This window comes from Mustela erminea, chromosome 10, assembly GCF_009829155.1.
Source record: "Mustela erminea isolate mMusErm1 chromosome 10, mMusErm1.Pri, whole genome shotgun sequence".
NCBI classification, from domain to species: Eukaryota; Metazoa; Chordata; class Mammalia; order Carnivora; family Mustelidae; genus Mustela; species Mustela erminea.
The window spans coordinates 13,292,730-13,317,737 of NC_045623.1; the positions used below are offsets into that span (position 1 = coordinate 13,292,730).

A 25,008-nucleotide genomic window follows, 5' to 3' on the forward strand; every position below is an offset into this window, starting at 1 on the left:
TTACAAAATTCATGTGGAAATGTAAAGTGCCTACAATAATAATCCAAACAACTTTAATAAGAAGCACTAAGTTGAGAAAGTAACTCTGATTCAATACTTATTATAATGTCAAGGCAATCAAGACACTGTGGTCTTGGCAAAAAGCGTGCCTGGGGGGTGGAAGATGAGTGGGCTTGGAGAGAGACAAGCCGAGGCCCATTCTGGGACTGGAGCTTGTATCTCCTACTAGCTGTGCTCTCTGGGCCTTGGAACAGGGGTAAATGAGAAGATATCTCGGTTTTCTCACAGCTCTGGCAGGCCAAGGGTACGGGGGCACGACTACAAGCCTGCCTTTGGGTTGAGAAGTCATGGATTTCACCAATAACTTAAGAACAACACCGGGCAGTCATAAGCAGGGGAAGGAGTCTACCCACTTCGCCTAACAGATTGCGGTGAGAGAAGGAAAAAGCAAGTGGGATGGATTCACAGTGTTCACATCACACACGCGCGTGCACGCGCGCGCGCGCGCACACACACACACACACACACAACCTGCGCACGCACATGCATGCACACCCCTATACACACAAGGGGACCAAGGAGGAAGTAAACCCCGCTGCTTCTGGCCAGAACATGCAACTGTCCAGTGAGGTGATCTCCCAGAATCCTCTCCACATGGATTTTCCTTCCCCTGTCCCTTCCCCATCAAACCACAGCCTTCTCTCCCTGAAGTTTTGAGAGCTGCTTTGACAAGAAGTGGAGTTAGCGGGTCCCAAACCGTCTTCTGGGGCAAGTCCCTCAACCTCGCTGCGCTACCGCGCCCTCTCCTGGGCAATGGGGGTAACAGTCTCAGGGTGAGGGTGGAGCTGTGGGTTAAATTAAAGCAAAGTGCTTAGGGCAGAGCCTGACAGTCACTCTGTGGCCAGTATTATTTTTTGGCTTATTCTATTCTCCCGGACGGGCCATGGTGGATACCACTGTTTGTCTCTGGGAGCCAAAGAATCCACTGGGAGGGATGAAAATAAGAGGCAGGAGAGAGAGAGGGCTGTGGGCCCAGCGATCACCAACCTTCTCACTTCCGTCCCATCCCCCAAATCTCTCCTCTTTTCCTCTCTGCCTCAGCGCCCCGCTCCCTCCGCTTTGACTTGTCTTTCGCCTCCTTCTGAGTTAGGCATCAAGCCTGGGACACGGGGACAGAAAGGGGGAGGAGGAGGTAGGGAACGAAGGGGAAAGAAGAGAGGAGATACGGAGACTTCTTTTTCTTATTCTCCTTTCTTGTCTTTTCTACCGGTCCAACTTCTAGAAAGGGGCCTAGATCCATTCCAGCCCCGCACGTTGGTGGAAAGAACTGCTAACTGTGTTGTAATCATTCTGTATTGGGCAGGCCCCTTGCCCCCAAGGTCACACCAGCAGAGGCTAGCCAGCCTGGTGAGCTTCCCTCCGAAGTATAACTCCTTTCTAGCTACCCCCCCTCTTCCCTGGGAACAGACAGGAGTGCCCACCCCCACCCCTACCCTCTGCTGCCTCCACACTCAGCAGCCTTGGGGACCTTTCCCTCTCAAGTAAAGCAGTTGGCTTGCTCCACTCCCCGCCCCCCAGCCCCACCCCCAATTTCTGTCAACTTGTCTGCATCCAGTGTTTGATGTTCTCTGATGTCTTCTGACCTTGAGACAGGATTAAATTTTTAATCAGCAAAGTACAATGTTCATTGAGTTCAAGTCCTTGGTGGATGTCACCAGCGGTGGAGTTTAAACCAACCCTCGACACCCCGCCCCCCACCTCTGGTCCCTACCCTGTGATTTGTGAAGCCCTGCCAGTGGGGAGCAGACAGACCAGGATGGGGATCCTCATGAGCTTGAGACGTTGTGTCTTTCCAGTGCCCTCCACTGAGCCCAGGGCTGGCTGTGGCCCCGGAGTGAGCAGGGGCCCCTGGAGAACTGCACGTCCTCTTTTATTTATAGTGACACAGTGACATTTTGGAGGTGAGCCTGCCTGTTTACCTGCTTCAGTTTTGATGGTTTTTACATGTTCCCACTGGGCCCCACTCTCTCTCCTGTCCTCCCCTCTCCTCTGCCTGGGTCAGAATGCCATAATGGCTCTCTCTCCCTCCCCCCCCCCACGCCCCCACAGACGCTGGCGCACACTTTTTACCTGACTGATTCCCATTCACCTTTAAAGACTTGGTCCTCAGGATACCTGTCCTATGCTGGACTTGGTTTCTTTTCTCTACTATAACACAGAGAACACGGATTGACCATGACACTTATTACCCAATTCATCCTTCAACCCCTCCCATCTTTTCTAAGCATTAACTGTAAAGCATTTGGACTCTGGGCAGCCCAGTCCTGGAGGAGATAGCCAGAACACAGTCCATGTGTGCTGGAAGAATATGAGCTTTAGGGAACATCTGGGTGGCTCAGTTGGTTGAGACACAGACTTCCTGTTTCAGCTCAGGTGGTGATCTCATGGGTTGTGGGATCCAGCCTGGGGTAGGGCTCTTGCTCAAGGGGAAGTCGTGGAGTCTGCTTGGAGATTCTCTCCTTCTGCACCTCCTCCTGCTCTCTCTCTCTCTCTAAAATAAATGAATAAATCTTAAAAAAAAAAAAAAAGAATATGAGCTTTAGAGCTGAGTAGATGTGGGTTCAAACCTTAATTGGCTTTTTGTCCTCTGTAATCTTTGACAAATTACTTAACCTCTCTGACTTTAGACTCCTTGTCTATAAAATCAGAATAGTAATATTCACCTTATAGAATTGTTGTGAGGATTAAATGAGACAATTCACATAAAAAATGTCTGCCCCTCACTGCTCACTTAGCATGTGCTTTTTCCTAGTCCTGAATTCTCAGCCAGTGAGACAGTTAATGAAGGACATCAGACTTTCTTTCCTCTCTGAGCTTTTGCATCTGTACATTGTTGACAATAACACTTACCTCACAGGCTCTTGTGGAAATTGATTGATTCAAGGTGTGTGAAACTAGTTTACTGAATTGAAATGCCATGGTAAGACTCAAGTAGGAAACACTTTTTTTTTTTTTTTTAAGAGTGGGGAGGGGTAGAAGGAGAGAGAGAACCCCAAGCAGCTTCCATGCCTCATATGTAATGACCCCGACTGGGCGGGGGCGGGGGGTGGTTTGAGGGGGGCAGCTTGATCTCACAACCCTCAGATCATGACCTGGACTGAAATGAAGAGTTGGAGGCTTAACCAACTAAGCCACCCAGGCACCCCAAATACAAAACATTTTTATTATTTTCTTTCTTTTTCTTTTTTAAGATTTTACTTATTTGAGAGAGAGCAAGAGAGAACACAAACACGGGGGAGGGGCAGAAAGAAAGGGAGAAGCAGACTCCCTGCTGATCAGGGAGCCTGATGTGGGGTTTGAGCCCAGGACCCTGGGATCATGACCTGAGCAGAAGGTAGAAGCTTAATGGACTGAGCCACCCAGGCACCCCAGAGACACTTTTATTCTTTTTTTTTTCTTTTAAGATTTTATTTATTTGACACAGAGAGAGATCCAGAGAGCACAAATGGAGTGAATAGTAGGAGAGGGAGAAGCAGGCTCCCCACTGAAGAGGGAGCCTGATGCAGGACTTGATCCCAGGACTGACCCAAGCCTAATGCAGACCCTCAATCTGGTGAGCCACCCATGTGCCCCAACACTTTTATTCTTTATCACGCCTTTATTCACCTTTAACCTTCAACATTGTGTGGTACTGGATGAATGTGGACTCATTTTTGTGGTTCTGGATGAAATCTTGGGCAACTTCTGTATATTTTTCTGATTGCTTTCAGGTAGTAAATAGTCCTGATCACTTTCATGAGTGAGAAAAGAGAAGACAATAACTGGTTAATTTTCATTAATACATTCATATTAATGTAAGGAAGAAATCCTTGTAAATACTACAGTCTGCATTGGTATAATGGGTCATGTGGTCAAAGCTAGTGTTTTTAATTGATTCTCTACTATTCTTTCCATATCCTCTTTGCTTTCAGCAAACACCTCATCTAATACTCTTAAAGATATCAATATTAATATATTTTAACCTACACAGATAAGTTATTTTCAAAGCCAGAAGAGCCCAAAGTTGAGGGTCTGGAAAGCAAAAATTTCCCTAATGGGTAACTAAGAGTAACAATGAGAGAAGACATTCCCATTTTAACCCCTTGATTTTCAGAGTGGTCATCCTGGCTATGGAAGAAACCAGCACTATATATTGGTCAATCAGTGGGGGCATGTACAGCATTCTGGAGGACTTTGCCCTGCCCAGTGTTGGCACTCAACTCGTGTTGTCACTGAGTATCCAAAAGCTCATTCTACCATTCCTTAAGGCCATTTAGTTCAAGGTGATCAGGCACATCGTAAGACCTGTGAATTCTATGATCCTGAGCCTATTACCTTATTTCATTTGCTGCTAAATGTGTTACTTGGTCAGAAGCTATACACAGTGGAATACCATGACAATAAAAAAGATAGTCCGTAAGTCTCTGAATGGTGCTTTTGGCCGAAGCATGTGAACAGGGAAGGAAAATGCATGTCCAGAGTAAGTATCTGCTTGTGAGAAAAAGCACTGCCCCTTCCATTATGGAAGTGGCCCGATGTAACTGACCTGTCACCAGGCAACTGGCTGCTCTCCTGGAAAATGGTGCCAACATTGAGGCTTCAGTGCTGGTCTCTGCTGGTTGCAGGTTGAGTGCTCGGCAGTGGCAGTAGCCATATCAGACTTGACGAACAGGAGCCCGAGTTGCTGAGACATGCAGAGCTTCTGTCTTGGCTACCACATGCACTTTGATCATGAGCCACTGGGCAAAGCCAGGGACAACTGGAGAAAATGGGTGGGGAAAGAATATAGTATCTCATTGTCTTGACTATTAAGATCCTCCTCCAGGGTGCCTGGGTGGCTCAGTCAGTTAAGTATCTGCCTTCAGCCCAGGTCATGATCCCAGGGTCCTGGGATTGAGCCCAGCATCAGGCTCCCTGAAGGAAGCCTCCTTCTCCCTCTCCCTCTGCTGCTCCCCCTGCTTGGGCTCTCTCCCCCTCTCTCTGCTTCTATCTCTATCAAGTAAATTTAAAAAAAAATCTTAAAAAAAATCTCCTCCAATGACATTATACTTTGGTGAACACTCCTGTAAGATATGAATATTTTCACGCTTTGTGTCAGCTTAGAATGGTTTAACCACCTACCTCTTCCCCATCATCCTTACCACCAAGTTCCCAAATACAGTCCCTTCAAAACTCTGAACTAAAAGTCAAATATTTAGCCCTAGCTAAAGATTTTTTAAAGATCTTATTTATTTATTTGACAGATAGGGATTACAAGTAGACAGAGAGGCAGACAGAGAGAGGAAGGGAAGCAGGCTCCCTGATGAGCAGAGAGCCCAATGCAGGGCTCAGTCCCAGGACCCTGGGATCATGACCTGAGCCAAAGGCAGAGGCTTTAACCCACTGAGCCACCCAGGCGTCCCAACACACACCCTTTCTTTAGTGTCTGTCTATACCTCTGGCCATCTCTCCTTCCAGGCAAAATGAACAACTATGTGTATCCCTCAAATTTCTGTATACTGGGAAGACTTAAGGGTCTCCTCTGAGCAGGGCAGGAGTGCGGCAACTCTCTACTTTCAGGTAGTACCCAAAATAATTCAAATCATGCAGAACCAACTCATACCATGCAGAACCATCAGTAAAGCAGGTCAACATTTTTTTGTTCCTCAGTCAACTGGTCCTAGAGACCTTCTTGTGAGACCATATGTATGGGATGAGAAAAAGGAGGCAGTTTAGTAGGAATAGGAGCCATGGGAGCCTGAGGCACTTGTTCACATAATTTCTTTTTGCCTTTAAGACTTGCTCAAGTCCAGTGATGTGTGCATACCCTTCCACCGAGATACTGCTATGAATGCCCATCTCTTTGGCTTTGTGACCAAAGAACACCCTGTTTATGATGGGCAGTTCAGGCCATCAGTAATATAGTCACAATCAAACATTGAATCTCTAGTAGTGTCCAGTAAATGCTGGAAGATTCCAGAAGGAAAGCAGTCATCTGAAGAGAATGGCTGAGTTTGATCTGTAACCCTAAGGGTTTATTCTGATTCATCTTCAGAGGCTGCCAAAGATTCCACAAAGTGTCTGTGGCTCCATATGGTGCCAGACACTTCAGGCACCATCAGATGTGACAGTTAGTATGGCCCAAGGGACAGAGAAGTTGACACAGCATCCTACACTTTTTTGCAGAAACTTCTCTTGTTCTGGATCCTACTCAAAATGGAGAGTCTTTTGACTTTTCTGACAAATTAGTGAGAACAGCATGCCCAAATGAAGAACATGTTATTTCTGGAAGCTGAAGAGGCCCATTATGCATTGTACCTCTTCCTTACTGGTAGGAGTGGCCAAAGGCAGCAACTTGTCTTCCATCTGAGCAGAGATATTTTGACATGGCCCCAGTCACCAGGCTCTTGGACAATTTACCATAGTGGCAATTTCCCTAATTTCCATAGGGTTTATTTCATGCCAGCCAGCATGCATGGGTCTTACCAAAGTCTCTAGTATGCTTTTTACCAAAGAAGTATGCTTTTTACATACTTATTACCAAAGTATGCTATTTCCCACTTGCCAGGTCCATCCAGCAAGATGGCATCCGTGGGGTTGACAAAGCCCTGAGGAAGGAGACTGAAGGTGTATTGTTGGCCCTTCTGGCTGAAAGTTAACTGCCTCTGGTGATCTTTACTAACAGGAATAAAGAAACAAAGTTTGCCAGACCGATAGCTGAGTAACAGGTGCAAGGTTGTCTTTGCTCCAGCAGAGAAACCATGTCTGAGATAGAAGCTGAAATTGAGTCAGCCTGATTAAGTTTATGATAATCCACGGTTATTCCCCCAAATCCATCTTTATGCTATGCAGGACAAACAAGCAAGTTGAAAGAGGATAATCACCACTTTTCCAGATCAGCAGAAATAGTCTACCGCCTTGATTTAGAACGTGGCAGTATTTGAGAATAGTTGATACCTCCCTTTCTTTTCCTGACCCTTGGGGCCTCTGCCCAAATTCTGAGATGGGAAGAGTCCCATTAAACATACTATTCCCTATATAAAGAGCCGAACACAGTGCTTGAAACAAGTTAGACATTCACTAATAGAGGTGATGGTGGGTGGTCAAAAATAGGGATCAATCTCGCCTTTGAAATGGCTGTAGTTCTCTCCCCCTAAGCCAGACTGAAAAGGAGTTTTAAGCCTCATGTAAGGCTTAAAAGGTAGCTGCCTGGTCCTCCTTATCTTGTCTACATATCTCTTCCAAATACAATGTTTGCAGCCATTGGAGTCCAGTAGCTTCCGTACAGCAGGCATACACCCAGATCTACAACCCACACTCAGTGCAAATCACAAGTCCCAGGAGGTCAGGATCCAGCTTAGCTACTCACACTGAGGGATGAGAGCAATGAGTGTTCTCCTGTTCTGGAGTCCCATCTCAGTCCTAATAGGTAGAGTGGGAACGTGCAGAGCCCTGGGTAGCCAGTGCACGCTGGCCTGACATCCCAGCTGGCATCTGTCTTGATTAGTCAGTCTCTGTGCCAATCTAGCTTTTCTATATGGTAACTATCAGTCTTGGGCAGATACTCAAACCACAGATGCACAGAACTGCCAGCAACGTGTGTGTACATACAGTTACATCTTTACTCAGAGGTGCACACACAGTTTCTTTCCTTGAAGTTACATAAACTTGGAAAATATGAACCAAGCTGATCTGAGGTGTGATAACATATTGTTGGGTCCCCCAATAATGGGTCCATGGTCAAAGGAGAGAGACTGATACAAAGCGAAGGTCAAGCAAAGCTTTATTTCGCGCCAAGCATCAAGAATCAAACCAACCGTCCAACAGACCGGTTGGGGCTGCCCCTTACAGAGAGGGCGACCCTGACCAGTCTTTTGGATGGTCGGTGGCCTTTCCACCCAGGTCTCAGGTAAACATTCGATGTGGAGTGGGCCCAGGTGGAACGTAAATCAGTATTTGAACTAAATTAAGTTTGTTGGGTTAATTAGGATGAACATATCTTTTGAGTTAACAGTAGTAAACGTGAAACTTCAATGTTTTTACTTAAGGTCAAATAAGCTTGTGTTATTTGTTAAAATCTGTTAACAAAGAGATGACTAAACTGATGGTTAATTGTCTGTCTCAAAATTTTAATGGGTAATTGTTAAGGTAGCTTTCAAAGTCTTTGGTAACCTGAAACATTAAACAAAATGGGACAAAATGCTAGAACACTGGTTGCTGGAACTAGGGTTGTGCTTTTGAAATTTGTTGGTAAACATATTTTGTGCTTAACTGCTGTTGCAACAGTTCACAATTGGTTAATATTTAGTCTTCACTAGAAGTTAAGGTATTTCTAAGAGTATAAAATTCTGCTAAGTGTAACTAAGACTGATGGAAATAAGAAAAGCAACTCTGTATGTAGGAAAGTAAGAAAAGGTAATTTTGTCCTAAATGAAATGGTTATTTGGAAGAAAATGACTTGGGATGTATGTATTTTCCTGAATGTAAAGGAAAATTATAGAAGGTTTGTGAAGGAAAATCTTCAGGAGAAAAAATTTAAGTATGGTCAGGATGGACTAAGAAAAAATGAGAAAAAGACCAGATGCCTGATCCTGTTTGAATAATAAAGAAAGAAAAACAGCCCCAAGGTGATTTAGCACTCTCCTGAGGTTCCTCTCTCTCTCTCTATATATAATACTTTCACATGAAAGGGCCATTTGGCCTTGAGAGACTGCGAAAATACCCCGTTACCATCCCCCATTGTACCACCGGTGTGGGACAGGAGACGGGCCTCAGAGGGCAAACGGAGCACCTGCCCTAGGGTTAAGGCTCGCCCCACTGATTTCAGCGGATCCAAGGCTGGGATGTCCTGGACAGCCAAGGCTCACCTCCTCCCTGCTGGACCAACAATAGGAGGCCAGGGACAACTGACTGGATCTGCCCATTGAACCAGGAAAGCCCTGGGGCCACTGTCTGAGCCAGACCCTTTCGTAAAGAATGGAAGGGGAGACTGATCACCTCCCATTAGCCAGGGATACCGGGGGAGGGGAGCTGTCCAACCTGTTAAAATCTGAAGAGTGCCTGACTGTGTGAATCTGTCTGTATGGCTCCCTGAGTCTCACGGGGTGTCATATGGCATAGCGGTCACCTACTCCATGGAGTAGCCTGGTCCGGGGCTTATACGGACAGACTTTAGCTAAGACACTCCTAAGTTCCCTCGAGGGGTGTGAGCAGGACAGCATCCGAAAGGTCTCCCTCCCCTTTGTCTGCGACATCATTCACAATGGGAGGGAAACGCAGTAAACCCACTATCTTAAGACTGCATGCTTAAGAATAAAAAGGAAAGACACTGGTATAAAATTTTTCTCTCTGTTTAAAAGTATTTTCTCTCTGTTTAAAAGGACAAAGTTTTCTTAGGTTAATTGATCTGTTAAAAAAAAAAAAAAAAAGTAAATGGTTTTCTCTTTGCCTGCCCAGAGTTGTAAATGAGGTCTCTTTGATTGACTCATAAGGCTTTTTCTTGATATGCTAAGTTACTCAGGGAGTACTGCTAAACCAATGATAAACTTTGCGTTACATTTGGGTAAATGCTGCAACTACTCTAGAGGTTCTATACATTTCCTAAAGTTTTAATGTTTTGATAAGGGTCATCACTTGATATTTAACCATATCTATTCTGAGTTTTTGTCATTTTTAATTGTTTTAATTCTCTTGTAAGATGAATTCCGCCCTAAAGGAAATTCATATGGGAGACTTTCAGGACAAATACAGGTCTTTGATATGTTAAAATCTTGGAACTGAAATGAGTAAGAATTTCCAGAAGTAAAAGCTGCATTTGGACTAAACCAGAATTAGCAACATGGGAAGCAACATAGGACTAGATGAACTGAAAGATTGTAATGTTGTGTTTCTTGATGTTTTGTCTTATTTTAAACATTACTGGTTCTGTAATGTTTGCTCTTCCAGAGTAGGGAAACTTTTTCTTAAGTTATCTGCAACTTACAGAGATGTAAAAGTACTCATTTGTAAACAAATCAAGGCATTCAACTTTTCTATCTGAACTCTCTGAAACCAAAAGGTCTCAGCATGTATTCTTTCTTCCATGGCAATCAGTCATTTGCATAAGTTCAATAAGAATCTGTTCTCCTCGTAACAGGACACCACTGGAAACACTGGTTATTTTACCAAGGCTTTGACTGGAATGTCATATTTGAAAAGACTCAGACATGACCAGACAGCTTAAAGGAACTAAGGTTGACTTTACAAAACCTGGAGCCATAAAGCCCCTTGGAACTGTTGGCCTGATACCTTGCTTACAGAGTTCCCAGCAGCTTAGCCAGGTGAGTAAAGAATGTCACTTTCTGGCAGGATACTTTGGGAACCTCAGGAAGAGGAATTCGCCCACGACAGGTATTGCAGTCATGTCTGATGGCAACTACGTGGCTTGGCTTCTGGCCCAGAGAGGCTACTAAAAGTTCAACCTAGGGGGATGCCTGGGTGGCTCAGTTGGTTAAGCAGCTGCCTTCGGCTCGGGTCATGATCCCAGCGTCCTGGGATCGAGTCCCACATCGGGCTCCTTGCTCCGCAAGGAGCCTGCTTCTCCCTCTGACTCTGCCTGCCACTCTGCCTGTGCTCGCTCTTGCTCTCTCTCTCTCTGAAAAATAAATAAATAAAATCTTTAAAAAAAAAAAAAGTTTAACCTAGAGATTCCTTATAAGAAGTTCCAGCAAAGCAGATTCTAAAAGGTTTATATGATCACACTCACTGTTCTTGCTGAGCTTATGTGAATAATTAGGCCAAGTTTGTTAAAACTGGACTTGTTCTTCAAATGAATTAGTCCTGATTTGGCTATCTCTGGGAATGAGGGTTATTTTAGAGAGAAAATTATGTTTTAATAACACATCTTTATGGCTAGATTTGGTTGTCTTTGCTCTGCAGGAGAAATGGTATCAGGTGTCAGCAATGAAAGCACAGCTTTGTCAGAGCCATGCCACTTATTTAGGCTTTGATCTCCACAAGGGAGTTTCTTGGGACGGTGGGCTACTGTAGGCTGTGGATACTACGATTCATGGTTATGGCGCAACCTCTCTACGAACTGGCTAAGAGAGGACTCACTATGATAGAGTGGACAACTGGGGCAGAAAGAGGATTTCAGGAATTACAAACAGCCTTACTGAGTGCCCCAGCATTGGCCATCCCAGATGTTACCAAGCCCTTCCACTTGTATGTGGATGAAAAGGCAGGGGTGGCCGAAAGAGTTTTGACTCAGACTCTGGGGCCTTGGCAAAGGCCAGTAGCCTGTCTTGGCAAGAAGCTAGATCCAGTAGCAGCTGGGTTCCCAACTCTTGCCTCCGCATAATTACTGTCATGGCCCTCCTGGTCAAGGATGCAAGTAAATTGACTTTGGGTCAAAATCTTATCTTGACCACCCCTCACGCTATCAAGGGCCTTCTCCAGACTCCACCAGACCAGTGGATGACAAATACCCGAGTGACGGGATATCAGGCCCTCCTCCTCAATAAACCAAAAGTGACTTTCTGGCCCCCAGCGGTGCTAAATCCAGCCACATTGCTGTGGGAGGAGCTGGCTGACCACCCATACAACTGCAGGAGGTCCTAACCCAGGACACAAGAATAAGGCTGGATCTCAGAGACACTCCCCTCCTGGATGTGGAGATGACTCAATTCACAGACAGAAGTAGTAACTACATGGTCGATGGAACAAGGTATGTGGGGGCTGCGGTGGTTTCTCCTGAGCAGAAACTCTGGACGACAGCCCTGCCACACGGAACCTCGGTGCAAAAAGCAGAGCTGATTTTACTCACCAAGGCACTGCAGATGGCCAAGGGTAAGACCGCCAACATCTATATGGACGGTAGGCTGGGTAGAGGCTTTTTCTGCCACACACGAGACGACGGGAGTGGTAGCAAAAAGCTACTAGAGGTTTGGGTACCTCTCGTGATCAGGTCAGACAACGGCCCTGCATTTGTGAGTTCAGTCTCACAGGCATTGGCCAAGGCTGTAGGCACTAATTGGACGCTACATTGTGCCTACCGGCCCCAGAGTTCCGGGCAAGGAGAGAGAATGAATCGAACTTTTAAATAGACCCTGACAAAGCTAATTCTGGAGACTGGCAGTGGATGGGTAGATCTCCTTCCTTTCGCACTCCTCAGGGCACAATGTACACCCTGCTTAAACAAGTCATTGCAGGCATTGCAGTCTGTCTTGGAAGGAACCTTCACAGGGATCCAAACTGCCCACAATGGGATGGAGACGCAGGTGGAACCACATCCCTACCAACCCGGGGACTTGGTTTGGATACGCTGCCACCAAGTGGGAAACTTGGAGCCTTTCTGGAAGGGACCATTTACTGTCATCCTGACCACCCCCATGGCAATAAAGTTGAGGGCATTGGGGCCTGGATTTGCACAGGTCACATCAAACGAGCCAAGGATGAGGATGCCCCTCAGAGATGGGTGCCGCTGCCGATGGACCCCACCAGTCGTGGAACTAAAGCTAAGACTCAAAAAAAAAAAACACCCCCCCCAAAAATGAGTTCATTAAGTTCATTGTTGCTCCTGATGTTAAAATATAGGTGGGAAATATAGACAATTAGGGCTTGACATAGTATTTCTAGAAAAGGGGGGCTCTGTGTAGCCCTAGGAGAGAAATGCTGTTTCTGGGTAAATCACACTGGAGTCATTAAAAACAGGCTGGCAGCCGTGAAAAGAGACTAGAAGAGTCAAGAATTTGACTAATCTCCAAAGAAAAGTGGGGGGAATGTAAGGGCCTATTTAGCCAGAGCAGCCCCACTTCGGTTGAACAGCCATTTTGTTGTTCATGCAGTAAAACTTAAATTGACCCTGCCCCTCCCAGGGGAACTTACTTAAAAGCAAGTCCAGGAAACCAGTCCCAGATAACTATGCCCAAATACAAGGGTGGGTCAGGTCAGGTGGAGATAACAGCCCGAATGCAGAAATGAGTTGGGTCAGGTGGAGAAAGACAATCAGTAGAGCGTGGATACTGTCTCCCTAGCTACCAAGGAGTGTGGGCCCTGCCTTTTGGGCGCGGATTCTGACCAAGGTGATAGGCTAGTTCAAATAGCTACTATAGGTGAATTGTAATTCAATTGGCCACCCCTGTGGGACCTAGCATGACTGTGCAGCTTTCTCTGTGTGTTGTAATCTCATCGGCCACCTGTGTGTGGCCAGGCTCAACCACATGGCCTTTGCTCTATAAAAGTTAGTCTGTGAGGCAGGGACGGGTCGCCCTCTCTATAAAGGGTGGCCCCAACCGGTCTGTTTGACGGTCAGTTTGGTTCTTGATGTTTGGCGCGAAATAAAGCTTTGCTTGACCTTCACTTTGTATCAGTCTCGCTCCTTTGACCATGGACCCATTATTGGGGGACCCAGCAATATTGAGGAAGCATTTATCTGCTTCAAGTCTTTCTCTTGGCCTCCTAGTCTTTATGTCTTCATTCCTTTGGTGGTTAGGTCTCACAAATGGCACTGGAAAGGATTAAAGGGGACACAGGCACAGTCTCCAAGAAATACCAAACCCAGAAATACAACATTGAATCATCATTTTCCAGATTGCAGGCACATACTGAGAAAGGTTCAATTAAAACAGGAGGGGGAAAAAAACCCCACAAACAAACAAACAAAACCAGAAGTCCAGGGATTGGCAAAAGTTTACTAGAAAGGGTCTGATAGTAAATATTTTAGGCCCCGTGGGTCTTATGGTTTCTTTGTAGTGACTCAGCTGCTGTCCCAGTAGGGAAGTAGTCCCAGACAATAATAAACAAATGAGTACAGCTATGTTCCAATAAAACTTTATTTGCAAAGGCAGTCGGTGGGCCAGATTCAACCCAAGGGCCTTAGTTTGCAGAACCCCACACTAGAATCTAAAGAAGCCAAAAGCCATCAAAGCTGGCCTCATGGGTCTTCCGAACTTTGATAGGAGCTCCATTCTATCTCCTTCAGAAAGGACAAAAATCCACTGTTTTGGGTGTGGCATCAGCTTTCTTCTGATTATTTTTATTTGTTTTGATTTGTGCTTTGGTATTTTGATGTTCCTCTGAATGAGTTTTCTCGACCCTCCTTTTTGTCTTTATTTCTCTCTTTCTGTGAATATCTCTAAATGCTTCCCATCCTTCATTTGTCCTCTTGCACCCACAGGGTTTGGAGATTGTAGAATGAGACTCTTTCACAACCATCCTTGCTAAAAATCCTGGCTTCTTTTCAGGTTCCTCATCTGTATGGAAGTACAGAGGCAATGTACAGCCAAGAACACTTGTCTGGATCACTGGGTTGGATGTACCACCACCTTGCTATGTTACTTTGAGCCAATCACCTAACCTCTCAGAGACTCCCTTTCCTCATCTGTCAAATGAGAGAGTTGGCTAACTGATCTAGCTACAGCCTCAACCTGAGGCAACTGTCTGGGGCAATTAGTGACAATGTCACTCATAGAACTTAATGAAACCCACTGGAGGTCACAGAAATTAACCACATGATCTCTGGTACTTGACAACCTTCCTAAGGCTTGTGCAGCTGAGGGCGGGGGCATACTAGCTAGCCTGAGAGAATCTGAGAGCCCAGCCCAGAGACAAATGACTCCAGGACCCCTCTGCTCCAGGAAAATTAATTTGCATTCCTAAACTTCCATTAAAGTTGCTACAAAATGGCCAAAAATATTGACTCAGTTGGAAACAGGACTCTAGAGAGCTACTGTTGGAGGTGGGAGGCTTTCTCTTCTCCACTAGTCCCTCCTGTGTTGTGTGAAGCTCTTCCAGCCAGATAAAGGACAGCCCCCAAATCCCACCAAATAAATGGATGAGTGGGTCATGAGGAAATGGAGGCAAATTCCAGTGCCAGAGGAAAGAGGCTTTCTCTGCAAGCACAGAGGAGGGACCTCAGGGAGGATCAGGGAATCAGGACTCTGGCTGAGGCAGGGGCTGGTGCTGGTGGGCAGCTGGTGGGGAGAATTTATACAGCATCATCCTCACTCTCTTGGGCTCCCCCAGCTCCTACCCCAGCAGCCTGTGGATGCAGCAAATGGGCAAGGAGCTGTTCCCCACCCCCCAATTTTCCTGTACACAGTCTCAAGGGATGGGGAGGGAGTAGAGAAGCTCTTCTGGCTTTCAGAAGAGCAGGCCTTTATTGTGTGACTCTGCTAAAGCTGCCTCATTTGTAGTCTAAATAATTCAGTCACCAATCTCTCAAGGAGCATTAGAAGGAAAACAAAACCCAACCCAGCCCCTCCACTTCACCGAAGGCAGGCCAGGAGGCTGGGAGGCAGCCCCAAGCTGCATAGAACGCCTGCCTTCAAAGGTTCACAAGGACTGGCAACCTTCCAAAAACAGCCTGGGGTCTGGTTTTGTACAGCCCTTGAGCCAGGAATGGTTGTTACATTTTTTAAAAGGCTTTTTTAAAAGACAAAACACACAACAACAAAGAAAAACATGTCAGAGACTGTATATATGGCTTATAAAAGCTTAAAATAATTGCTATCTGGCCCTTTCCAGAAAGTGTGCTAACCTAGCCCATTCCCCAGTCTTAAAGGAAGAGCTGACAACCTCAGACCTACTCCTTGACTACCCCACTCCCTGAACCCACCATGTGCAGAGATTCAAAGTCAGAGAGTGAGAGAGAGTCTGATATTTACAGACGAGTGAGAAGCTGGCATAATTTTCCACCCCATTGCCCAAACCAGAACGAAACAAAAACAAGAAAAACACCCTCGAGTGGAGTGAACAGTCTTGGTTCTACTGCTTGGGGAAGAAGAGGAAGCAGCAATGATGGGCTGAGGTTCAGCCTCAGCTCATCATCCGGGGGTCAGAGGTCAGCATCGTCCTGGTTGGTCTCTGCTGACACCCTTCCCTTCAAGCTCCATGCCCCCGACACACATCCTGAGATCCTGGTGGTCCCAGCAGATCCCAGCTGATCCTAGTGGTCACTGAGCCTATAATTCTTGTACTGATGAGATACCCGCCTAGCCTCCGTCTCTGAGTCCCTAAAGCCTATGTCAGTCTGACTTTGCCAACCCTCAATCCTGGACAGAGGCTCCATCCAGCCCTGCAAGGGCTCCCCTATGGCCCAGTAGGCCCTGGACTCCACCCAGAGCCTCTCCTAGAGCCAGAGCCTCTGAGAATTCCATTCAGCCTAAGTCCTCTGGGAGAGATGTGTCAGACTAGACACAACGGGGCTGCCGGCTCAGAGTGCCCGGATGTAACTGGGCTGAATGATCTCTGGCTATCATGGGGCCTGGTAGTAATTTTGAGGGCTGAGGGCCGAGTGGAGATCCAGTGGTCCCACATGCTGGCATGTAAGTATTCTGGATTACTTCAGGTAACAGGGACCTGTTCTAGAGTCTCCCAAGAAAAATGTTGCTGCTATCCTGCCAGTCCCCTGCAGGCTTCTCTTCTTGAGATACAAACAACATGGAAGACCCAGGTTGAATACCGTATCTGGGTTAAGCAAAAAGCCTTAGAGATTTGGAACCCCAAACTGGGAGATCTGGGGCAAGTCCTCTTTCCTCTTTGGGACTCAGCTTCCTCATCTGTTGAAATAAGCAAACAAACAAAAACTTGAGGTCTTTGCATGGGAGTGATTTTAAGGGCCTGTATGTTTCATTCCCATTGAATAGCCCAAACCAGGCCACACCTCTGCAGAGCTTTGCTAGAAAGTTGTCTGGCTTCATGTCAGCTTTCACTCCCCAAGTCAACCCAGTCCCATGCAAAAGAGGTACAGCTGGTCTCTCATGGGGGGAAAGGTTTTCCTTGGGCATGTTGGCAGCTTGCTGGGTGTTCAGACTGACGTGAGAGAGGGATGTGGCAGGTGGTGAATGTGACTTCTTGTCTTCTTGCCTTGAGCTGAGGGGTTGGCCAAAGGGTCATGGGGGTCTCACCCTCACACCCCCACCATGTCCACAGCACATGACCCATATACGGTCTACATGGTAAAGTCCCATACCATGTGCTTTAACCTCAATTAGCTCAATTGTCTTTCAACAACTCTCCAACTTGACTGGACATTCCTCAAGGACAGGAATTGTATCTTGACCTTCTTCTGGGTCCCCCAGGAGAACCCAGCACAACACCAGGTATGTGGCCAGAGATCTGTCCTTATCTGCTGAGTAACTCAACTGAGATGCCCCCTGGGAAGAGTGATTCTGCACTTGGCACAGGGCATGTGTCCAGGTAAGTGAATCTCCACTTTTGCTGGCTGATAATAATACCATTCTTCAGTCCATGGCTCAGTCAAGCTGTCCTGTCCAGCACATGACCCAAGAGCTATCGTGTGACCTAGAGAGCAGGTGATGGGGGGAGAAAGGAATGGAGAAAGGAATGCCTAAGACTCCCCAGGAGATGAAGGTCACATGAAGGTCATCAGTGTTGTTCCCTTATCCCTAAGCAGTGCAGACTGGGAGAGCACAGTAAATCAAGCACACATCAGAGCACTTGCTTCAGACTGATGACCCAAACTGTAGGCACAGCATCTATGGGCAACAAATGCAAAACTATAAAACAGTGACAAATGTCGCAAGCCCTGTGGTGGGTCTCACTCTCTTCTGGTCTTAACCAGGCTCAGAATGGCTGTCTCCCTTGCCTGCTTGCAGCTAGAAAGCGCTACATTTTTCCTAGCTGTGGCTCCTTCTCTTCTGTGCTCCCCAAATATGCAGCTCTCTTCAGAGCCCCAAAGGCTGCCTTCTCTTCTGTTTATGTGTCTCCTTGTTTGCTCTCCCGGTGATGGGAAGGGATCTGCCTTGCCTCACGTGTCACTCATCTTTACAAATGGTGATGGCACAGCCATGCCACTGATTAGTTATGACACACATGGAATTGCTAATGAGTTTGATACAATTTTAATTACTCCTTGTTCTGTGGTGGCAGGCAGTAAACCATGAAAGTAATAATCCTCTTGGGTGCCCTCAAAGGTAAGATGAGAGGAAGACAGGTGTGAGCTGTAAGGAGTTAATCCGGGGGGTAGGGGTGGGGTCTGCAGCAGGGGTGAGTGGGCAGAGGGGCTCCCTGCACAGACTCCCCTCTGAATTATCTGGACCATTTCCTAATTCTCTACCTTGTTCTTATGGACCTGCCATTTTCTCGAAGACAAACTCACCTTAGGGAGAAAAGGAAACCAAGGCATATGGAGCATCAAGGATTGGCCCAGGACACATCAGACTTCAAACCCTAAGGCCCTAACTCCAGTCCCCAGAGTGGAGACAGTCCAGAGGGACTGTCCGGGCATGTGCCCACATAGTTCACGGATCTCACCTGAGGACACAGATCTCCTGGAAACCACCCCCTCCCAACCCCTCCTGAGCCCTGTCCCTCCACACTCAATTGGAAGGGGGAAGAGTAGGGAGGGATAGAGGGGCCGTCCCGGGATACCTTGGTGGTTTTGACTTTGTGTCGGCCGCTGCAGCTCCATCCTGACAGATCCGGGAGCACTCTGCACTCTTCCCCCGGCAGGCAGGGCTCCATCTGACACCACCACTTCCGCAAGACGATGGAGGCTGTGGGAGCAGGGGGCAAGGAGAGGCAGGGCAAGCTCTCCAAGGAGCCCTCTGGTGGGCCTGCGTGTGTGAGAGCCCAAGCGGGCACCTTTTCAGCCCTGCCACGTGAGGGAGCTCATGAGCACGGGTGGGATCCTCAGAGAGGGGTGGGTGTGAGTGACCCCTGTGTGTCCACGTCAAGGCCACAGGGGAACAAGAGGAGGGCGTGTGTAAGAGGCCGATGGAGGAGCAGGAGGGGAAGAGGTCAAGGTCTGCTGCCCAGTTTGGGAGCAAAGATTTGTGAGACAGAATGTCTCATCTCACTCCCGCCCATCAGGCAGGGTGTGCGGATAAGAGGAAGGGCCCTCACGAACAGGACCCCTCCTTCTCTATGGAGCGGACAGTCCCATCTGCCCTCCTCCCTGCAGAGGTTACCCATCATTTCAGACCGATCACAAAAGCCCTGGGCTGGTATGAAATTGTATCCGAGCAGATGGTGCGGCCTAGACTGATCTTTTTTTTTTTTTTTTTTTTTAAGATTTTATTTATTTATTTGACAGAGAGGTCACAAGCAGGCAGAGAGGCAGGCGGGGGATGAAGTGGGGGTGGGGAGCAGGCTCCCTGCGGAGCAGAGAGCCCAATGCGGGACTCGATTCCAGGACCCTACCCTGAGATCATGACCTGAGCCCAAGGTAGAGGCTTTAACCCGCTGAGACACCCACGCGCCCCAGACAGAACTTCTTATCTCTGTGACTGGGCCCTCCCCGGTGGGCCGGCCTCTCACTCACCGTCCACGCAGGAGGGCTTTGCGCGGGTGGTGCCCGCCACCTGGCCGGAAAAGCAGGAGCACTTGACCGTCTGGGAGCGCTCCTCGATGCGGTTCCGGTTGCAGCAGCGATGAGCCGCAATCACTTCGCAGGCGCCCTGCTTCGCCAGGACTGAAGTGGTGTAGGAGATCAGGGCTCAGCCCCTTCAGGAAACCCAGCTCTCCTCCCACCTGCCCTGCTTTTTCTCGGGCACTCCTCCCAGCCAGGGGGAGGGATGTTCAAAGGGCGGCCTGCGGCAGGGGAAGAGGAGGAAACAGGAAATCCCCCGGCTCCTTCAGCGGTCTCGCTGGTCTTTCCTTCCGCCCCAGTGAGGCGGCGCTCACTCCTCTTCCGCAGACTCAGGCTCTTGGGCAGAGGAAGAAAGGTGGAAATCCCCACCAGCCCCTACTTCCTCCAGCTTCTTCCGGGTGAGGGCCCGGGGGCTTAAAATGCGTGGGGAGGATCATCAGCTTACACAGGCTTTAGCCATCCCAAAAGCAATACCACAGAATTAGGCCAGGAGGTTGAACTTAAGCCTCCTCCCCACTGCCTCTCTCCCTGCAGAACATGGTCTGGCCTGCAAGGAAAGGGAGCCACAGGTCTGCCCACAACTTCTCTGGGCTGGGATGGCAGAAGGGGGCAGATTTTCCTGGGTGAAAAACAGAAAAGGAGCCAGAAACCCTAGAATCCACATTTTACCCGGCGATCGGCGGGCTCTAGAACGGGGTGGAGCAGTGCCCAGCTCTCCAGGCCTCCAGGGAAACCCTCCCCCAGGCTCTGTCGCCTGCCCCAGACCTGTGGGAGTTGGCGGCTGCAAGGAAGCTGAGGCGAGGAGGGTCCACAGCCAGGCCAGGGAAAGTGCCAGCAGCCAGTGGCCCGCGCTCCGGTTCTGAGAGGTCCTCTCACACATCCTGGGGAGAGAAGCACACAGCCGGCTCAACACAGAGCAGGAGCTCCGCAGGGCCCAGCCCCAGCACCATGCGCTCTGGGAGGCCCAGAGGCGGGCAGGATGCACACCTTATCCACAGCGGCCCTCAGCCTGGCATAAGATGTCCAGCCTGGTACAAGGTGTCCGAGAGGGAGAATGTCCAGTTGGGAAAACCACCACGGAGAGCTCTGTGGGGGGAGAGGCCTTTTAAGAGGGCCTTGAAGGGTCTTGGAGGGCCACGGGAGGAACTATACTGCTGACTCCCATTTTTTTGAGCCCTTGACCTGGGCATGTCACATACATGCTCCTGCAGCCTTCACAACTGTCCTACAAAGTGGGATTATTTGTACCTATTTGACAGATGAGCAAACTGATCCTCACAAAGCCTGGACAGAACCAAAACAACCATCAATAAAGGAATGGCTAAATACATTTGTGGGGCATCTGTACAAATGCAGTTACATCCAGACCGCTCCTCCACAGAAGGAGGAAATGCTTTATGTACTGAGGCATGTAATGATCTCTAACAATAAGCCACCATGAAGGCTTATTGTGCACCACAATAAGTGCACCACAAAGTGCAGGATGGGGTGTAGAAAATGCGTTAAAGGGAGGGATTATATATATGTTGCTTAAATATGTATAAGCTAGCTCTGGAAAAGGTACCAAAGAAAACCTAGTAATATTGAGTGTCACCAAGAGGGGGAACCAGTTCGCTGAGAGATGGAGGTAGAAGGGAGACTTAATCTTTTTCCCTGTTGCTTTTCTTCTGGCGGACAGGGGTGGGGGTGGGAGGCTCTTAAACTGTAAGAACGTAAGCAATTCTTTTTCAACAAATTTTAAATTTAGAAAAGAAGAAATGACACCAGGGCTAATGGAAGTCAAATGATTGCCCCAGGCCAGGCAGCACATGGGGGTGCCCGAGCCCAGAAGCCTGGCCTATTCCTACCTCACCACTTGAGCTTTTCCTCCTCTAACCTTGATGGGTCAGGCCTCTCATCTATCCCAGAGGATGAGCTAGAGACAGAGGGGATCCCAAGGACACAGAGGCAGAGAGCAGCAGGGGGCTGCCCAGGCATAACAGGAGTCTGTCCCCTCCTCCACTGCACTGATGTCCTGGCCCCTTGGGACATCGCTGGAGTCCCTCAGGTGTCAGCACTTCCCTGGGATCACCAGAGGCCAAACCAAATGCCGGGACTGTGGACTGGGTTCTTGATCTCTGTCCCCACCACCATCCCCTCAACTGTCCCCTCTTCGGTGTCTCCTCACTCACTTTTTTGGGGATCTTCCAGCTTCTGTCTGTTCATTCACAGGCCTCAGACTTACTCCACCGAGGCAAGTAGGAAAGATTCTTGGGGGTGGTGTGGACAGGAACAGAGGGAGCCCGTGGCCCTACAGGAGGTGAGGGAGCACCTGGGTGAGGACAAAAGGTGCCCTGGAGTAGAGCCCATTTGTGAAGCTGTTCCTCAAGGAGCAGGGCGGGGCCAGAGGCTCTCCTCTGCGTTGCAGACTCTGGGAACACACATGGCAGCTAGCCTGAGAAGAGTAGCCTGAGGATTTCTCTGGCCCAGGAGTGAAGCAGGGCAGACAGTGGGGAGGTGTCTAGGAATCAAGGCTATCACAGCTCTGGCCTTGGGAGGGAGCCGAAGGCCAGGGACGGATATCTGAGCAGGATCTGACAAAATGTTGCTCCAAGAGGCTCCGGGAAAAGACCCCTACGTCTTGAATCCTTTTGCCTCCACCTCCTAGTTCCACTGCACCTGCGTCCTGGACTGGAGCGGAGCTGGCTCCATTCTGCCCCCGTCACCCCCATTTCCCTTCTGGAGGGCTAGAATGGGGTGCCTCCGGGTCTCAGGGCCCCCAGCCCGACAGCCTCTGCATTCTTCTGAAAGACCTCTCCTCCTTCAGCCTCCAAGGGGGAGGTGGAGCTGAAGCAGGTAGGATGGTGGGGCTGAGAGGACTATGGGGACAGATGGAAGAAGTGGTGCCAATATCCCAGAGACAGGTGTGTTCACGGGTAAATGCTTCCCAGCCTTCTCGATGTATCTCTTTTCTGAGTGGGTATCTCCTCTCGCTGTCCCCTTCAGGAACCTTCATTTTGATCATTTCAAATACAGCTTTGTCTTCTCTCTCAGGCAGTCCTCATCCCTTTTCCTTCTGAGCTGCCACACCATCCAACCCAGCTCTCCTCTGAACCCCAAGACCCAAAAGATGGGGGTGTGTACTTTTGGGCTGAGTTCTCAGGCATTCTATTCCCTCCCTCGGGAGAAGGGGGGAAAGAAGCTTCTAGGATTTGTTCTGGGCTTCCACACTCCTGCCTCAGTTTCCCCCAAACCCGGATGCAAGGTATGGGGAGGCTGAATTAGCAGCCAGCATACCAGCATAGCGTTGAGGATGTGGACCACGAGAAGCTTTAAGTTTCCCTGTCTTCTCCCCGCCCCCTCCAGCGCCCACTCACTGCTCCAAATTCTGAGCCCCAGGATCCACCCGCCCCACGGCGGTGCCCACTTGCCTCTGAGTCCGGCACCAAGACTCCGAAAGGCGGACTTCAAGCGGGAGCGGCCGGCGCGAGTGCTGTCGAGCCAGGAGCCTCGTGTCCCTCACCTAGTTGCTGCCGCGTCCCCGAGGCGGCGGAGCTTTGGCCAAACTGGCCTCACGGTCATGCCCGGCCCTACTCCGCGCACGGGGACCTCCTGGCCCACCACGCCAGCTCTGCGAGGCCAGCCGCGGTGTTTTGGAGGCTCCCGCCGGCAGGCCAGAGAGCCTGCAGCCGTCGCCTCCTTTCTGGGGCCGGGGACCGTCCCCGCTCCGCCAGCCCGCCGCGGGCACCACAGCCTCCTCCCGGACAGCTACCCGCGCAGCGCCGAGCGCTCTGCTGGGCGGGCGGGCCCAGACGGGCGCAGCGGCCCCTGGCGGCCGAGGCGAGAAGAGCGAAGAGAGGCCGGCCGGTCCCGCGGCGCTGTCTGCAGTCCGGGTGAACACCTCCCTGGGGCAGGCCGGGATAACTCAAAGAGGTCCCTCAAAACACTCCGTCTTGTGGCTTCCGGGGAGGGAGGGGGCTGTGTGTGAGGAGGGACTGCCAGGACCCCCAAGGGTTTTGACTCTTGAATATTCTAAAATTGCACTGTCCAGTAGGATAGCCACTGATTCTACGTAATTATGTATGTTTAAACATAAATTAGATAAAATCCAAAAATGGTTTCTTATTTGCATGGGGCTCAATAGTCACATGTAGCTGGGATTACTGTATTGAAAAGATACAGAACATTCCCATCATTGCACAAAATTCTATCAGACAATGCATTTCTAGATTGATATGTTAGCCCTAACTGAGAAAATGTTAAAATCCAGGAGGGAAGAACAAATGATCTCTACCCTAGGAGTGGTGTCCTCAGGGACAGGAAGGACTAGAGGAGGCATGAGGGTAGAGGCTAAGCAGGCAGGAGGGCTGCAATAGACTGATGATGGGTCCTTATGGATGATGGCTATGAACCCCAACTTGAGAACCAAACTTGAGACCCAATATCCTCATTATATGAGTTGCAATATAATTGCAATTTTGTAAATCTTTACAGGGTAAGAATCTGGATGTGGAAGCATTAGACAAATGGGAGAGAGAGGTGGTCTGTGAATTTGTCTCTTAGCAGGAGGGACACTCCTCATAGTTTAAGAAGGCTTTGTGATTGGAGTAATGGGGTGGGTAGAGGTAAGGGGGAAAAGCCTACTTCTGAGCTCTGGGCCAATGCACGTGGCTTAGGATAAAGGGGACTGTCTCGAGGATGCCCGGTCCCCCTCACTGGCCAAGGCCACACACACCCCTGGCAGGGCCAGGCACTGAACAGTCTCAGTTCTCAGAGAAGAGTATCTCCCAAGTCTGACTCTCTACCCATCCCCTTACCTCTTCCCCTTTCTGCTGCCTCCGGGACTAGTAGAAATGATGACTTTCTTACCAGGTTCTGGGGCAGTCTGAGGATGGAGAAAGTGTGATGATGTCAGGAATCAGAGGTAAGATGTTCAGAGAGAGGAGAGCCTTGGGATTTAGGTAGGGGGATGTGGTTCTGGAGCCCAAGAGTGCTGTTGACATCCCCACTACCCATCTGCTGCTGGAGCTAGGGATCTTTCTGTCCTGGCTCTGTGGCCTATTTGTAGCTACACCATGGTGGGTGCTGTGAAGAGCAGGTACCAGGGAGCAGGGTGACACAGAGAAGTGGGAAGCCAACTGCCCCAGAAACACTGAATAATAAAAATAGCCAGGATGTTATATTTTTTCATCAGTCTTGGCTTGCTGTTGTTGTTTATGCCATTTATCTGAGAGCTGGTTCCTGTTTTTCTCGAACAGGAGGGAAATACCCATAGCAACAGCATGGTTTTTGCCCTACAGGAAGTGAGGGAGCACCTGGGTGAGGACAAAAGGTGCCCTGGAGTAAAGCCCATTTCTGAAGCTGTTCCTCAAGGAGCAGCGCAGGGGCAGAGGCTCTCCTTTGCCTTTGCTCTCCTTTGCCTTTGCCAGTCTATGCCTTTGCATCTGATTTGTTTTTCTTTTCTTGTGACTTCTATTTTTCTGGCTCTCTCTGCCCAGAGTGTAGGTATGATTACAACAAGTCTAAAGACTGAATGAAGGGTCCCCTGAGTGGCTCAGTTGGTTAAGTGTCTGCCTTTTGACTCAGGTCATGATCTCAGGGTCCTGGTATCAAGCCCCATATTGAGCTTTCTGCTCAGTGGGGAGTCTATTTCTCCCTCTCCCTCTGCATCTCCCGCCCCCCACCCCCATCCCAGCTCA

General features: G+C 48.9%; 1 protein-coding gene across 11 annotated transcripts; it reads right to left on the bottom strand.

Moving 5' to 3' along the window:
- Window positions 1-4,717: 4,717 nt before the first annotated feature.
- Window positions 4,718-23,104, bottom strand: TAFA3 (TAFA chemokine like family member 3). 11 transcript variants are annotated; one of them, XM_032302882.1, is made up of 7 exons: window positions 22,742-23,104; window positions 21,502-21,560; window positions 20,000-20,211; window positions 19,283-19,436; window positions 18,391-18,515; window positions 16,460-16,556; window positions 14,169-14,249 (listed from the first exon to the last, which is right to left on the bottom strand). In XM_032302882.1, the coding sequence occupies exons 2-6, from the start codon at window positions 21,533-21,535 to the stop codon at window positions 16,470-16,472; spliced, it is 612 nt and encodes a 203-aa protein (XP_032158773.1). In that variant the 5' UTR covers window positions 21,536-21,560; window positions 22,742-23,104; the 3' UTR covers window positions 14,169-14,249; window positions 16,460-16,469. The 11 variants fall into 11 exon arrangements, with proteins under 11 accessions (XP_032158778.1, XP_032158776.1, XP_032158773.1 ...); XM_032302884.1 differs by lacking the exons at window positions 14,169-14,249; window positions 16,460-16,556 and adding exons at window positions 17,195-17,301; window positions 18,077-18,118; XM_032302883.1 differs by lacking the exons at window positions 14,169-14,249; window positions 16,460-16,556 and adding exons at window positions 17,214-17,495; window positions 18,077-18,118.
- Window positions 23,105-25,008: the final 1,904 nt, after the last annotated feature.

Bases quoted from the DNA above. Each gene is read 5' to 3' on its own strand.
- TAFA3 (XM_032302879.1), bottom strand. From the start codon at position 21,535: ATGAACAGACAGAAGCTGGAAGATCCCCAAAAAA. The intron at 18,516-19,282 runs GTGAGTGAGAGG...CTGCTCCCACAG, and splicing joins AAAGCCCTCCTGCGTGGACG to CCTCCATCGTCTTGCGGAAG. The intron at 17,927-18,076 runs GTAGAGAATTAG...CTTACCTTTGAG, and splicing joins GGCAGGTCCATAAGAACAAG to GGCACCCAAGAGGATTATTA.